This window comes from Artemia franciscana, chromosome 9 (assembly GCF_032884065.1).
Source record: "Artemia franciscana chromosome 9, ASM3288406v1, whole genome shotgun sequence".
In the NCBI taxonomy this organism is placed as follows: Eukaryota; Metazoa; Arthropoda; class Branchiopoda; order Anostraca; family Artemiidae; genus Artemia; species Artemia franciscana.
Window position 1 is genome coordinate 36,155,570 of NC_088871.1, and position 14,259 is coordinate 36,169,828.

Sequence of the window (14,259 nt, forward strand, 5' to 3'; positions counted from 1 at the left end):
GGCATCCTAAGCGTGTAAGGATTGTGCTTGGAGCAAGAGAGAAACTACCGGTATGGTTGTGCTTAAATTTTGACTTCCCCATTTCACCTTCAATTGCTAGCGGTATGAAAATTCCGTGCAAAGTTACGCCACGAGCGAGCCCTAGACCTAGGTTCTTTGTCAAAACCACACCAAGGACTTCTAATCACAAAACTAAGGCTGTAACTAGGTCCAGCAGTGAGGATAAAACTCCATGCACAAATTGTTCTGAACACGTTAGTGAAATCTTAGCTTTAACTAACAGATGTTCCATTCTTGAGAATCAACTCTCAGCTATTCAAAATGAACTATTACCGCAACCGAGATGCCCACAGATCACTCCAATCTGATATACATATTCTCCAGAACTTAACCGACGAAAAACAGCAATTATTGACACCCTAATGATGCAGCTAAATCAGGTTTGTAACTCATTAAGTGACGTAAAAAGTGCATGTAGTGTGGGAATGATCCTCGATGACGAGGTCCAGGATAGTGTTAAATTAGCTGATGTAAGTGTAACTGACAAGAATAAGTTTTGTGACATTCAACCGACTGAAGATTAACTGCTAATTGTTTCCGAGAAAATAGTTCAACAAAAAGTTATGTGCAAGTTCTTAACCAATAAAATACGTAATATTATATGCAGGTCTTTCGAGAGTGATTTTTGTAGGAAAAAAATTGTCAGTGTTTACATGTTTGTAGGCATTTTATCTCAGAATGTTGCAAAAAATAGTACCTGTCCTATCGATCATCTTAATTAATGTGCAGATTTATCATGTGTCGATAGTGCTTGTAATTTAGCCCATGTTCTAGGTCTTTGATCCCATTTACGAATTTAAATTCGTCCAAATCAAACATGCATTAATTCAAAAACGTTCAGAAATTAAATGAAAAAAACTAGTTTTTTTTTAACTGTAAGTAAGGAGCGACATTAAAACTTAAAACGAACAGAAATTACTCCGTATATGAAATGGGTTGTCCCCTGTTCAACGCCTCGCTCTTTACGCTAAAGCTTTTAATTGTTTTAAAAAGTAGAATTGTGGCTAAGAGTCAAACTTTAGTGTAAAGAGCGAGACGTTGAAGAGGGACTTTTGAGACAAAAAACAGAAAAGCCACTCTGGCTGTGAGCCAGGTTACGTCCTCATCGGTCCCATGTCACTGTCAAGTGCCCTTGGGCCTGAACTTTCTAAGTCAATCCATGAGTCGGTTCTTTGGTCAGTCCCGGTACACAAACTTCCCTAGGCCTATTTCGGAGGCTTCATTTCAGTCTAGCAATTGACACAAATCAGGTGATCGCTTTTATTGAATGTACCAAAAATGAAATCGCGATGGAAACCCCTTTTATCTCCAACCAGTAGCTCTTGACTTCTTTTCGAGTGTACCCCCGCCGTCTCTTTTTCCCAGATTTTCCCCAAAGTATTGATCCTCACTTCCAATAGACTTACCCCCCTTCTTTCAAACCCTCAATATGGTATGGTGTGCAGGGATGCTACTACTAATGTTGCGAGTCGAAAGTCCCTGGTTCCCCCTTCTGGCCATCCTACTACTAGACAAATTAATCTGTAGTCTAGTTATAGTACCCCATCCCTGCTAAATTGGATAAACCCCAGCCACCTCCAGGAAGTGTCCATAGACATCCCCACCCTCAAATTTCTTTTCAAATCGTTTGCCAGATAAAACGGATGTTGCTGATACTCATAATAGTAAACATAAGAATGATAAATTACGTCACCATTTCCCTAGGTTGTTATTAAGTAATGCAGAAAGCCTTAATTTTGAAAAACTTATTGAGCTTGAAATTACGGCGAATAAGCTATCATCAGATTTAATTTGTATAACTGACGCTCAGTCCCAAAACCTGGATACTCGGGAGATGGCTTATTTTAATGAGTTTATTAAACTCCGCCTACATGATCATTACCTTGGTAAAAAGGGTGGAGGGGTGATGATTTTTTGTAGTGATAATTTGTCGCCAAAGGAAGTAAATGTTCCAGGAATAAATGAGTATAATGAAATAATTTGGATTAAAGTTAAACCGAAAGTTCTACCATGCCCATTAACGAATAACATTCTTGGTTGTTTTTATTATTCACCCGGTCGTACAGATTTCTTGGAAAAACTCTATGCATCGCTTGATTACCTATAATCTAAACATCCCAATGCTGGGATCCTACTTACCGGTGACGGAAATGAACAAAATACAAGTCATCTTTGTCGGGAAGCTAATTTAAAACAAATTGCTAATATCCCAGACACAAAAGGAGGTACTTCCCTTGACGTTATTTGTACAAACATTGATGAATTCTATCAAAGACCCAAATCCCTCAAGCTTCCTTGGTGGCAGTTACCATTTTATGCTTTCGCTAAATCCGATACAAGATCATATCTGTAAGCATAAATTTGATGTATTTAAGTATCGACCAATTAATGATAGTGGTGTGCTCAATTTTGGAACATTGCTTTCAGAAGAGCTATGGGAAGATGTATTTGCTGCCGATGAATCGAAAAAGAAAGCCAAACTTTTCCAAGAAAAATTTATCAATAATTATTTACCTCATTTTCCAGAAGTCAAAAAGAAAAGCTGTTCTATTGATAAGCCGTACGTAAATGATGCAATAATAAGTTTAATCCGACAAAATTAATACTGTTCCGCCAAGGAAAAACTGAAGAAACTAGCCTACTAAGGAAATTTATAAAAAAAAGCAGATTCGGAAAGCTTCAGCCCAGTATTACCGTAATAAAATAAATGAACTCTTTAAAGCACAGCAGAAGCAGTGGTATAATACAGTCAAGAAAATCAGTGGTAAATTAGTAAAAAACGTTGATTTTAATCCTGACGTTCCCCCTGAAACTACAGCTAACTCATTAAGTAAACACCTTGCCGCTATTGTACAAATACTCCCTGCTTTCTCGTGTAATATTCCCTGCCATCCAGCACCAGACCCGGATATCCCTGTAGTACAGCCTGATGTTGAGGCAATAATACGTAAACTAAAGATAACTTCAATATGTCCCCTTGACATTCGAATTGATTTAGTAAAAGCATTTCCTGATAAGTTTTCCTCCGTTGAATCCTAGTTGAGAGTCAACTTTTTCCCATCAAGATTGGAAGTGCTCTCTCTTTCCCGTTATATGATACAAAGCACAAGAATTTCTTTTTCTCTTCTTTTTTTTCTCTCTCTTTCAATCGGGAAAGCGGAAGATTTATGGGACGACCAATTAAGCGTGGGGGTCCTTGGCAATATTTTTAGAATAGGTTGTTAAGAGTGAAAATATTATTAATAAAGGGGAAAAGTCCGTTAATCCTTAGTAAGAAGAAAAGTTTTTATGATTAACTTATTTTGTCGTTAGTTTAGATATTTTCGCGCTGTATTCTGTTTCTGTGCGTGCTTGTAATTTGTACTGTTGTTTAATTTTCTTGCTTGTGTGTTATTTATTTATTTGTGTGTATATGGCCCTTAGGCTTTTGAAATACACTTATCTATCTATCTATCTATCAAAACCTTTATCAAATATTTTTGATACAGTAACTAGAAGTTGTTCATTCCCTAAGTGTGGAAAAAGGATACATTACACTCATATAGAAGAAAGGTGTTAGGCTAGATTTTATAGAGTCCGACCAATTACCTTTACACCAATATTCTCAAAACTGTATGAGAGTTTCGTAGCAGATCAAACAGTTCGTGGTAACGAACTGTAGTGAGGAGCGACCCGGCTCAATAGTAGCCGAAACTCTAAAAAATGGAATTTTGATACCAATAGTTACATCAAAAGAATTGCATTTTTATGCTGATTCTAAATATATAAATTTCATCAAGTTTAATTTTGTCCATCAAAAGTTACGAGCCTGAGAAAATGTGGCTTATTTTAGAAAATAGGGGGAAACACCCACTAAAAGTCATATAATCAGATTTAATTTCATAAAAAAGTCATAACCGTCAGATCTAACGTGTCAGAGAACCCTACTGAAGAAGTTTCAAGCTCCTATCTACAAAAATATGGAATTTTGTTTATTTTGCTAGAAGACAGATCACGGATGCGTGTTTATTTGTTTGTTTGTTGTTGTTTTTCCCCCCAGGGGTGATCGTATCGACCCAGTGGTACTAGAATGTTGCGAGTGGGCTCATTCTAACGGAAATTGAAGTTCTAATGCCCTTTTTAAGTGACCAAAAAAAAAATCAGAGGGCTCTTAGGCCCCCCTCACGCTTGTTGTTTTCCCAAAGTCACTGGATCAAAGTTTTGAGATAGCCGTTTTGTTCAGCATAGTCGAAAAACCTAGTAATTATGTCTTTCGGGAATCCTTAACCCCCACAGTCTCCGGGGAAGGGGCTGCAATATACAACTGTAACCATTGTTTACATATAGTAATGGTTATTGGGAAGTGTACAGACGTTTTCAGGGGGACTTTCACGTTAGGGGGTGGGGGTGGAGGGGAGAGGGCTACGTGGGAGGATCTTTCCATGGAGGAATTTATAATGAGCATTTTTTTAGCATTATTTAAAAAAAAAAAAAACAAGAGAAAAATAAAAAAGTTTTTTTTCAGCTGGAAGTAAGGAGCAGCATTAGAATCTAAAACAAACAGAAATTATTACGTATATGAGGGGGTTCGTCTCCTCCATAAAACGTCACTCTTTACGCTAAAGTATTTTTAGTAATTTCAACTGTTTATTTTACGGCCTTTGTGATTCAGGGGTCATTGGGATCGGGACAAAATACATGCTTTAGTGTAAAGAGCGAGGTATTGACGAGGGGGCGAACCCCTCAGATACGCAATAAAAATATACAAATATAGAAGTTCGTTATGTAAGTTAATTCATAAGTTATATATATTTATTACTAATAAAAGCGTTCTTAAAAACATTAAATGTTCTAATTGCCTTTTTAAGTAACCAAAAATTGGAATGAAACTAGGCTTTGTTCCGTATATGGAAGGGGTTGTCCTCTCCTCAACGCCTCGCTCTTTACGCTAAGTTTTTATTGTTTTTAAAAGTAGAGTTGTTTGAAAGAGTCAAACTTTAGCGTAAAGAGCGAGGCGTTGAGGAAAGGACAACCGCTTTCATATACAGAACAATTTCTGTTCGTTTTTAGTTTTAATGTCGCTCCTCACTTGCTGTTAAAAAAAACTTGTTTTTTTAAATTTAATTTGCTTAAAAAGACGATTCTTGTACTTATTGATGAACAACAATTCGGAAACATGAAAGGCTTATAAACGACATATTACCTTGTCAGTCTCCTCGATACTGTATAAATTACTTGAAGAGCCAATTACCTGGCTCAATCTCCTTTTAATTGACCTCCAAAAGGCTTTTGATCTGGTTAGTCGTAATGTTTAGTTGAAAAATTGCCGAACGAATTTCATGTACCCCATTTTCTAGTCAGCATTATTGCATCTCTCTATCAAATAGGAGTCAAGTTGTTAAGTACAAAAATGTTTATCCTGATTCACTCTCTATTTTCTTGTGGAGTTCCGCAGGGTACGCTTTTAGGCCGTTTACTATTTTTGGTAATGATTAACAATCTTGCTAATGAATCAGCCGATCGATGGAAGTTTGTGGATGACATGTCATTGCTCGAAAAGTGTAGAAGAAATATTAAGAGCAGTGCAATGGCAATTCTCGAAGACCTTGCAAGCGAAGTAGTCTAGTCAAAAATGAAAGTGAACTCCCATAAATCTCACATTATGACTTTTAGTATTCTTAAATGAAAGCCATAATTCATAACCCCAATACCTAATGAAATAATTACAACAAAAACTAATCTCTTATCACAATGACTAGCTATTTGAAATGAGAGGCCCACATTTGCTCCATTGTTTAACAGGCTAGTACATCTCTGTCTCTCCTTAAGGTATTTGCTAAATTTTTATGCCCAAAAGCACATTTCCTCCGCCCTTATATATCTTTTATCCGTCCACAACTTGAGTATGCTTGTCCAATGTGGCATTTTGGTCCTACTGTAGATCAGTCTGGTAGGCTATAGATTATCCAGAAGAGAGCCCTGAGAATTATTTACGGTCAGGTCAAAGTGCCTTATATTCTCCTCATTGAGGAATTCCACCTCCCTATCTTGGCAGCCTGACGTGTTACTCTTTGTACCAATTTTGGAAATAATCTGCGTTGTAACCGACGCTTTCAATGTACACTCCCAGCCCCTTATTTCCCACCAAAGCCCCGTTCACCCCTATCAAAAGCACAAAAAAATCCCGGTTTAAATCCTATTAATGCAAGAACTGAGTGGTACAGAAAGAGCTTTGTGCCAGCGTTTGTTGAAATCATATATAAATGAAATTTGTAATACATCACGTTAATGTGTCATTTGTATTGTTAATGTGTTCGTTTTGTTGTTTCATTTTTATTTGACTAGTCAGTTAGATTCATCGCTGTATGTTTTTTATAATGTACTTATGTTTTTACGCATGTCCTCATTTTTATTTGTTTGACTTGTATTGCTTACTTTTACGTATTATACTCATATTTTACTTATGTACTTTTGTTTGTGTCTTAATTAATCTTTTCTATTCATTTTATTGGTTGTGCTCATTTTATATGACAGGCCAGTTTTGTTCATTGCTGTAGGTAATGTGCTAAAATCACTGCTTAAAAGCAATTTACTACAAAAAAATTGATTATTGCATTTTCTATTCAGTAGTTTAAGCAATGTTAGAATAATACGTTCAGATTTTTCCTTTAAAAGTGATCTAAACTAGCTTAAGAATAGGACAACTTTCTTCTTCTTTTTTTTTTAGTGATTATAAACCAACTCTTGACGCATTTTGTCAGCCATGAAAAAAATTTGAAGTAAATTTCAAAAGTCTGTTCGTATATTTTAGTCAACTTTCAGTGTGTTTTTTTTTTATCTGAAAATCATGCGAAGTTAATTTTAAAGACGTAATTCGGTTGGTTGATAAAGCTGAATCTCAGTTGAAAAAATAGAACAAAAAGATTTCTTATATTGAAAAATTTATATCTCAGAACTGCAGCAGGTACTTGTGTGTTATAGCCACCACACCAAAGAAGTGAAGTTAGTTTAATACTAATGAAATATACCAAAATATGATTAAAATATAGTACTTTAGAAACTAAATTATGGAAAACACAACAGAGAATTATGGTAAGCAGGCCACCCAGAATGTATTATATTAAATACCTAACCTCCTCTATTTGTTAAATATTTAATAAAAAATAACTGCATAGTACTTTATCTCGCTCAGGGCAAGCTGATTATCTCTGATTAGACACAGAAAATCGGTTTCATTAAGAACAAAGTGTAGTGACATGCAACATGCAAATACCCTGCAATAAATAACATGCCAAAAACTGGCACTGGGTAAATAAAAATTAAGCAAAAAGAGTTAAACTTACTCTTCAATGATAATGTAGTTATTCTCTTGCTTTGCTTCTGTCCTAAATTCCGCCCGACTTGGAATATTATTTGGCTTTCATCTACTAATTGAAAGTTTGTAATGAAGCTTGTTTACAAGCTCAATTGTATTTTTTCTCTCTCTTAAAGGTCAACCTAGAGTAGCAACCCCAATACGTCCAGGCATGCGTCCTCAAACATCAATCCAAGGTCAAGGGACAAGACAAGCTATTGTTATGTCGCGTGCGCAAGGATCCCAAGGTCACATTGTTGTAGTAACTAATCCTCAAGGGATGAAAGTTGCGACCCCTGGCTCTGTTACTACTCAATCTGGTATGTTCCTCTTCTAGACCTCTATAGAGTCATTTTCAAATTGTAATATTTTTTTCCAGGGCCAATCTACGTGAGCTATTTATATTTATGGAAATACTTTCAATATAAGTTATATTACCCGTCTTTTCAGCAATGAGTGAGAAAGAGAACATGGTACATTCATATTATGCTCTTATAGACATTGAATATAAGTTGTATTAGCACATCTTTTCGTGAACGGGGGAGAGGGAGAACATGGTACATTCATATTATGCTCTTATAGACTGTCAATATAAGTTATATTAGCTCATCTTTTCGTGAATGGGAGAGAGGAAGAACCCGGTACACTCATATTATGTTCTTATAGACATTAAATATATGTTTTTTTTAGCCCATCTTTTCGTGAATTGGGGAGAGGGAGAACATGATACATTCGTATTATGCTCTTATAGAATTCTTGGGCCTCAGAAGAAATTGGTTTGAATATAGACAAAAAAATGCCTTGAAATCTTTTTTGGTTTGGAAGACCTAATAGAACCTAATATTATTATTTTATATGAGAGAGAGAGATACAGAGACTTTTATTTTAAAAATGACTTTCACGGCGTGTGGTGACGAATTAGTACTTTACGTTAAGTATCAGAGTCAGATAAAACTTGTCAAATAAAAAAAAAAAAAGGAAAAACACAGACAGTCAGACAGACACTTGTCAGATTTAAAAAAGAACAATCATCAAACAGTTCGTGGTAACGAACTGTAGTAACGAGCGACCTGGCTCAATAGTAAACGAAACTCTAAAAAACGGAATTTTGATGCTAAAATATGCATCAAAAGAATCGGATTTTCATGATGATTTTAAAAAAACTAAGAGAAAGCCATTTAGCCAAAAAAAGGAATTAATATGCAAATTTCATTTTAATAATTTATGTGTGGAGAGCCAAAATCAAACATGCATTAATTCAAAAACGCTCAGAAATTACAAAAAAAACTATTTTTTTCAACTGAAAGTAAGGAGCGACATTAAAACTTAAAACGAACAGAAATTTCTCCGTATATGAAATGGGTTGTCCCCTCCGCAATCCTTCACTCTTTACGCTCCTTTTCGCTCTTTACGGAGGGGACAACCCATTTCATATACGGAGAAATTTCTGTTCGTTTTAAGTTTTAATGTCGCTCCTTACTTTCAGTTAAAAAAACTAGTTTTTTTTTAAGTAATCAACTAAAAAACTGAATCAATATAATAAATTCACTGATTAATAATGTTTAGAAATGCAGGAATGGAACTTTCTGTATCTCTCGTGGATTAGTGGGAGAGGTTGAAAAGTGGGGACTTGCTAGGAGTTGGGTCTTTGAGTCGGGATCTTCAAGGTTGATAGGGCGGGGGGGGGGAATAAATCTTCGAAACGGGGGTTTGTCATGGCTTTGTTACCAAACCGGGTACACAGGATGGTTCTTCTCTCTGATGTGGTAGTGAGCTGGAAATGCTTAAAAAGAAAGTGATATGGGAGTTTACCTTGACCATGGATAGTTCATAATGCTCGCTTCTAGACTGACTATGGAATAATATTGGGAAGTAGTTAAACCAAAACGCCAAATCGGACAAGGATATCAAACAGTTCGTGGTAACGAACTGTAGTAAGGAGCGACCCGGCTCAATAGTCACCAAAACTTTAAAAAATGGAATTTTATACCAATAGCTACATCAAAAGAATCGCATTTTAATGCTGATTTTAAATATATAAGTTTCATCAAGTTTAGGCTTACCCATCAAAAGTTACGAGCCTGAGAAAATTTGCATTATTTTAGAAAATGGGGGGAAACACCCCTTAAAAGTTATAGAATCCTAACGAAAATCACACCATCAAATTCAGTGTATCAGCGAATCCTACATTAGAAGTTTCAAGCTCCTATCTACAAAAATGTGGAATTTTGTTGTTTTTTTTTTGGCCAGAAGCCAGATCACGGATGCGTGTTTGTTTATTTTATTATTTTTTTTTCCGGGGGTGATCGTATCGACCAAATGGTCCTAGAATGTTTCGAAAGGGCTCATTCTAACTGAAATGAAAAGTTCTAGTGCCCTTCTTAAGTGACCAAAAAAATTGGAGGGCACCTAGGGCTCCTCCCACGCTAATTATTTTCCCAAAGTCAACGGGTCAAAATTCTGAGATAGCCATTTTATTCAACGTAGTCGAAAAACTTTATATACTATGTCTTTGGGGACGACTTACTCCCCCACAGTCCCCATGGGAGGGGCTACAAGTTAAAAACTTTGACCAGTGCTTACATATAGTAATGGTTATTGGGAAGTGTACAGACGTTTTCAGGGGGATTTTTTGGTTGGGGGAGGGATTGAGAAGAGGGGTATATGTTGGGGGAGCTATCCATCTAGGAATATGTCATGGGGGAAGAAAATTTCCATGAAGGGACCGCAGGATTTTCTAGCATTATTTAAAAAAAACAATGAAAAAATAAATATGAAAAAGTTTTTTCAACTGGAAGTAAGGAGCAGCATTAAAACTTAAAACGAACAGAAATTATTACGCATATGAGGGGCTAACCTCCTCCTAATACCTCGCTCTTTACGCTAAAGTATTTTTATTAATTTCAACTATTTATTCTACGGCTTTTGTGATTCAGGGGTCATTTTTAATGAATTGGGACAAAATTTAAGCTTTAGTGTAAAGAGCGAGGAACTGACAAGGGGGTGAACTCCCTCGTATATGTAGTAAAAACATGAGAATACAAGAGTTCGTTACGTAAGCTAATTTATAAGTAATGTATATCTTATACTAATTAAAGCATTCGTAAAAAATTAAAAGTTCTAGTTGCCTTTTTAAGTAACCAAAATGTCGGAGGGCAATTAGGCTTCCTCCCCCGCTCCTTTTTTCTCAAAATCATTCGATCAAAACTATGAGAAAGCCATTTAGCCAAAAAAAATAAATATACAAATTTCGTTTTAATTATTCCTCTGCGGAGAGCCAAAACCAAAACATGCATTGATTCAAAAACGTTCAGAAATTAAATATAAAAAAAAACAAGTTTTTAACTGAAAGTAAGGAGCGACATTAAAACTTAAAACGAACAGAAATTACTTCGTATATGAAAGGGGCTGCTTCCTCATCAATGCCCCGCTCTTTACGCTAATTTTTTTTACTGTTTTAAAAAGAAGAGGTGAGAGAAAGAGTCAAACTTTAGCGTAAAGAGTAGGACATTGATGAGGAAGCAGCCTTTTTCATATACGAAGTAATTTCTGTTCGTTTTAAGTTTTAATGTCGCTCCTTACTTTCAGTTAAAAAAAACTTGTTTTTTTTTATTCAAGAACAGGGCGAGTGAATCTTGTATAAATTCTTAAAAGGTGGAATGTAGGGCAAGAAAACTTGAAGAAAAATTTAAGCGTAGCAAGTGCCAAATTAGCTTGCTTTGTGATGTTATTAACGTGGATATCCCACTTTCATGATTTCCATGGCTGAGCTTTTCAAATTTTTCGGTATTTTCTCAGTAAGGACACATTTCCAGCGGTCAGGGTTTTCAGCAGCAAGTCCATTTGTCATAATCAGACAGGAGCGGGCCAAAGAGGGTACCTTGGTGCACACCACAGTAAACTGGAAGGAGATCTGAATAGACGTTTTTATGCTTTACATATTAAGTTCTACTGGAAAGAAAAGAAGATTTAGCCAAACATCTGGTTTATCCAAATTTTTATATATTGTATCCAGTAAGGTTACAAGGTAATGGTTAGTAGAAAGTTCAAATTGATTACCAAATTGCTTTGGGTCAATAAGTTCTTCAATTTTTGGCTTGAGCCAATCAGTCAGAAAGCATTCGTATAATTTCGAAAAAAACTATCATTCAAGATCTAAAATATATTTTAGAAATTTATTTCCTCGTGAATAATTTAGCTTGTATGGAACTTATAAATTCTTGTTATGATTCCAGGCATGAGAATGATTGTAGTTTCTTCGGCTCCGACTGCAACAAGTGGAGCTCAAGGTGGCACCAGAGTTGCAATTACCAGGCCTGCTGGTGCACAATATGTAGTTCGTCAGCCAGGTGGTCAATTAGTTTCATTGGCGCCTGGATCAACTATCTCTCAGCAGGTATCATCATTTTGAGTTTACACCTTTTCAAATCAAAAATCCTTTTTATTAAAGCAAAAAAAAAGTCTCATGCTGATCAGTAGAAGTCTGCAAAGTCAAATCAATTTTAGATTCACTGTTTTCATTAAGTAAATTGGCCGAGAGGTCGTGAGGATAACAGTTGGGATTTCGGTTAGTTTGTGTTAGATTTTTTGTTGATGATAGTTTCTGGATACAAAGGTAATTTATGAGTTCACTTTCTTTTATTTTCCTTTGACGAAAAATTAAGTGAAAAAAGTGGTTTTAGTTTTGACAAAGCATTGAAAATAAAATAAAAGCAAAACAACACTTTAGTTAAAAAAAAAATGTTCCCTATATTTTGGCCCCATGTCTCGGGAGCCTTTCTCAACGTAAAAGAAGGCGGGAAAAATTCTAGTAATGGGAAAAAACAGTTGTTTTAAAAAAACAACACAAAAAATGACCATTAAACACACGAAGAGAGAGAGAGAAAAAAGAACAACTCACAGTATAAACAAATTTCCAATACTGATTTTACAACATAAGAATAAAACCAAAGCGAATGTCTGAAGTGAAACCATGGGTCACCCTCCTCCCAACACTCAGCATGTAAGTGGAAATCACCCTCTCACGTATAAATGGGAATATTATAAATAAACTTCCAGCACTGATGTTACAACATAAGGATAAAACCAAAGCGAATGTTTAGTGAAATCATGGGTCACCCTCCTCTCAGCATTCAGTGTATAAATGTGAATATTATAAACAAACGTTCAGCACCGATGTTACAACATAAGAATAAAACCAAAGCGATTGTCTAGTGAAATCATTGGTTACCCTCCTCAACATTCAGCGTATAAATGGAAATCTATTAAAGGTGAAGACTATATTTACTTGAACAACAAAAAAAGTCACTGAACCGCAGGTCCATAACCCCTGACTAATTCTCACGGGTTAATAAACAAACTTATGAATTATAAATTAAATGGATTTTCTTTTTGCGAGTTTAGCTGCAGTCCGTTTACTTTTTCAGCTTTGACCTCATTCTGACTTTTGTTCGCAAGGTTACCACTTGTTCGAGGATAATTATGTAAATTACTACTGGTTGACGATTTTACCTTCTCCGCAATTAAACTATTACAAATTTAGTTTATCCTAAAATCCTCTTCATCTCTATTAATCCTAATACCCCTATTGATATTTTTTTTTGTTTCTATAATTTCGCTGAAACTTTAGCAAAAGTCCTCCAGACGTAACTACAATTTTTGTTTGATCAAATAAAAAATCGTGATGAGAAAGTCAAATGCGTGTTTTGCTACAGCTGATTCAAAGGTTTCCGGTTTTTGGTTATGTTTTAGCGAGCAATCAATGGCATTTTTGTCTTGCTGTAGCCTGTTTTCTAAATTCCACTGTGTCCTTCCTACATACAATTTACCACAAGTGCATGGTCCATTGTTTAACAAAGAGCGTATTGTTTGTCCTGATTTAAGGGCCATTTTTATATTATGTTTTTTAGTTCTCTTCTTAATTTCTGTTACACAGCATTGGGATATAAGGCAAAGTTGTGGAATTTTTTTGATGCGTTGGCCCTTCATGTTCTAATATTACAAGTTCCATTAACTTTTTTTTCTTTTTTTCAGTTATTTGAGAAATCGTATTTTCTCAAATATTTCGGGATATCCATTAGGTATTAGAATATCCTTCATAATAATGTGTCCACTACTGATGTGTTCTGGTGAAGCTAATTTTAATACCCTATCAACTAAAGAAATAACTACAGCCCTTTTTACTTGGATCGGGTGATTTGAAGTGAAAGACAAATAACGGCTTTTGTTAGTCGGTTTACGGCAAATCGCCTCCCAAATTATTTAAATGCTCCAGAAAAACCTTCAATTTGTGATTCTTAATAATTCTAAATAACTATAACGCCATCCATAATTCTGCCCCAAAATTAAAAGAATATTAAAAAAATTTAATAATTTTTTTTTTTTTTTAATCCTAAAAGGTTTAAAAAAAGGTTTCTGTAGTTAAAGTTTCCACATACTCTACATAAATATTTGCTGACAGCGGACTTAAGGGTCCTCCCATTGCTAATACCCTAGCGTGATAGAAAAAATTATCTCTAAACTTGAAATAATTAGTATACCTGCTAGTTATTTTAACTAAATTTAATATAGTCTCTGTTTCAATTCCTGCAGATAATTCTTCTGTGTCGTTTTTATGTTCGTCAAGTTTTTTTTGGATAAAATACTAAAAGTTTCGTCAAAAGGAATGTAATTATACATTGATTTTATATTAAAACTTCAATATCAAAGGAGAAGTCCAATTGGGGGCTGGGGGGCCAGCTATCCTCTGCTTTCGCCCACGTAATAAAACTCGACGTCTTTCAGTCGGGTCTCAGCTTGTCAAGCATGTGTTTTCGTCGAGTAAAAGAATATTTTTTCAATTGTGCCAGCACGGCCTTGGGCCTTCG

The 14,259-nt window shown here is 35.4% G+C and overlaps 1 protein-coding gene across 1 annotated transcript in view; it reads left to right on the forward strand.

The window, feature by feature from the left end:
• Positions 1-14,259, forward strand: part of LOC136031352 (host cell factor 1-like) — a 97,017-nt gene that overhangs the window by 50,546 nt on the left and 32,212 nt on the right. Inside the window, exons 10-11 of the mRNA XM_065710849.1 lie at positions 7,531-7,713; positions 11,629-11,789. Coding sequence (XP_065566921.1) covers positions 7,531-7,713; positions 11,629-11,789 — 344 coding nt within the window. The remainder of the gene's footprint in view (positions 1-7,530; positions 7,714-11,628; positions 11,790-14,259) is intronic.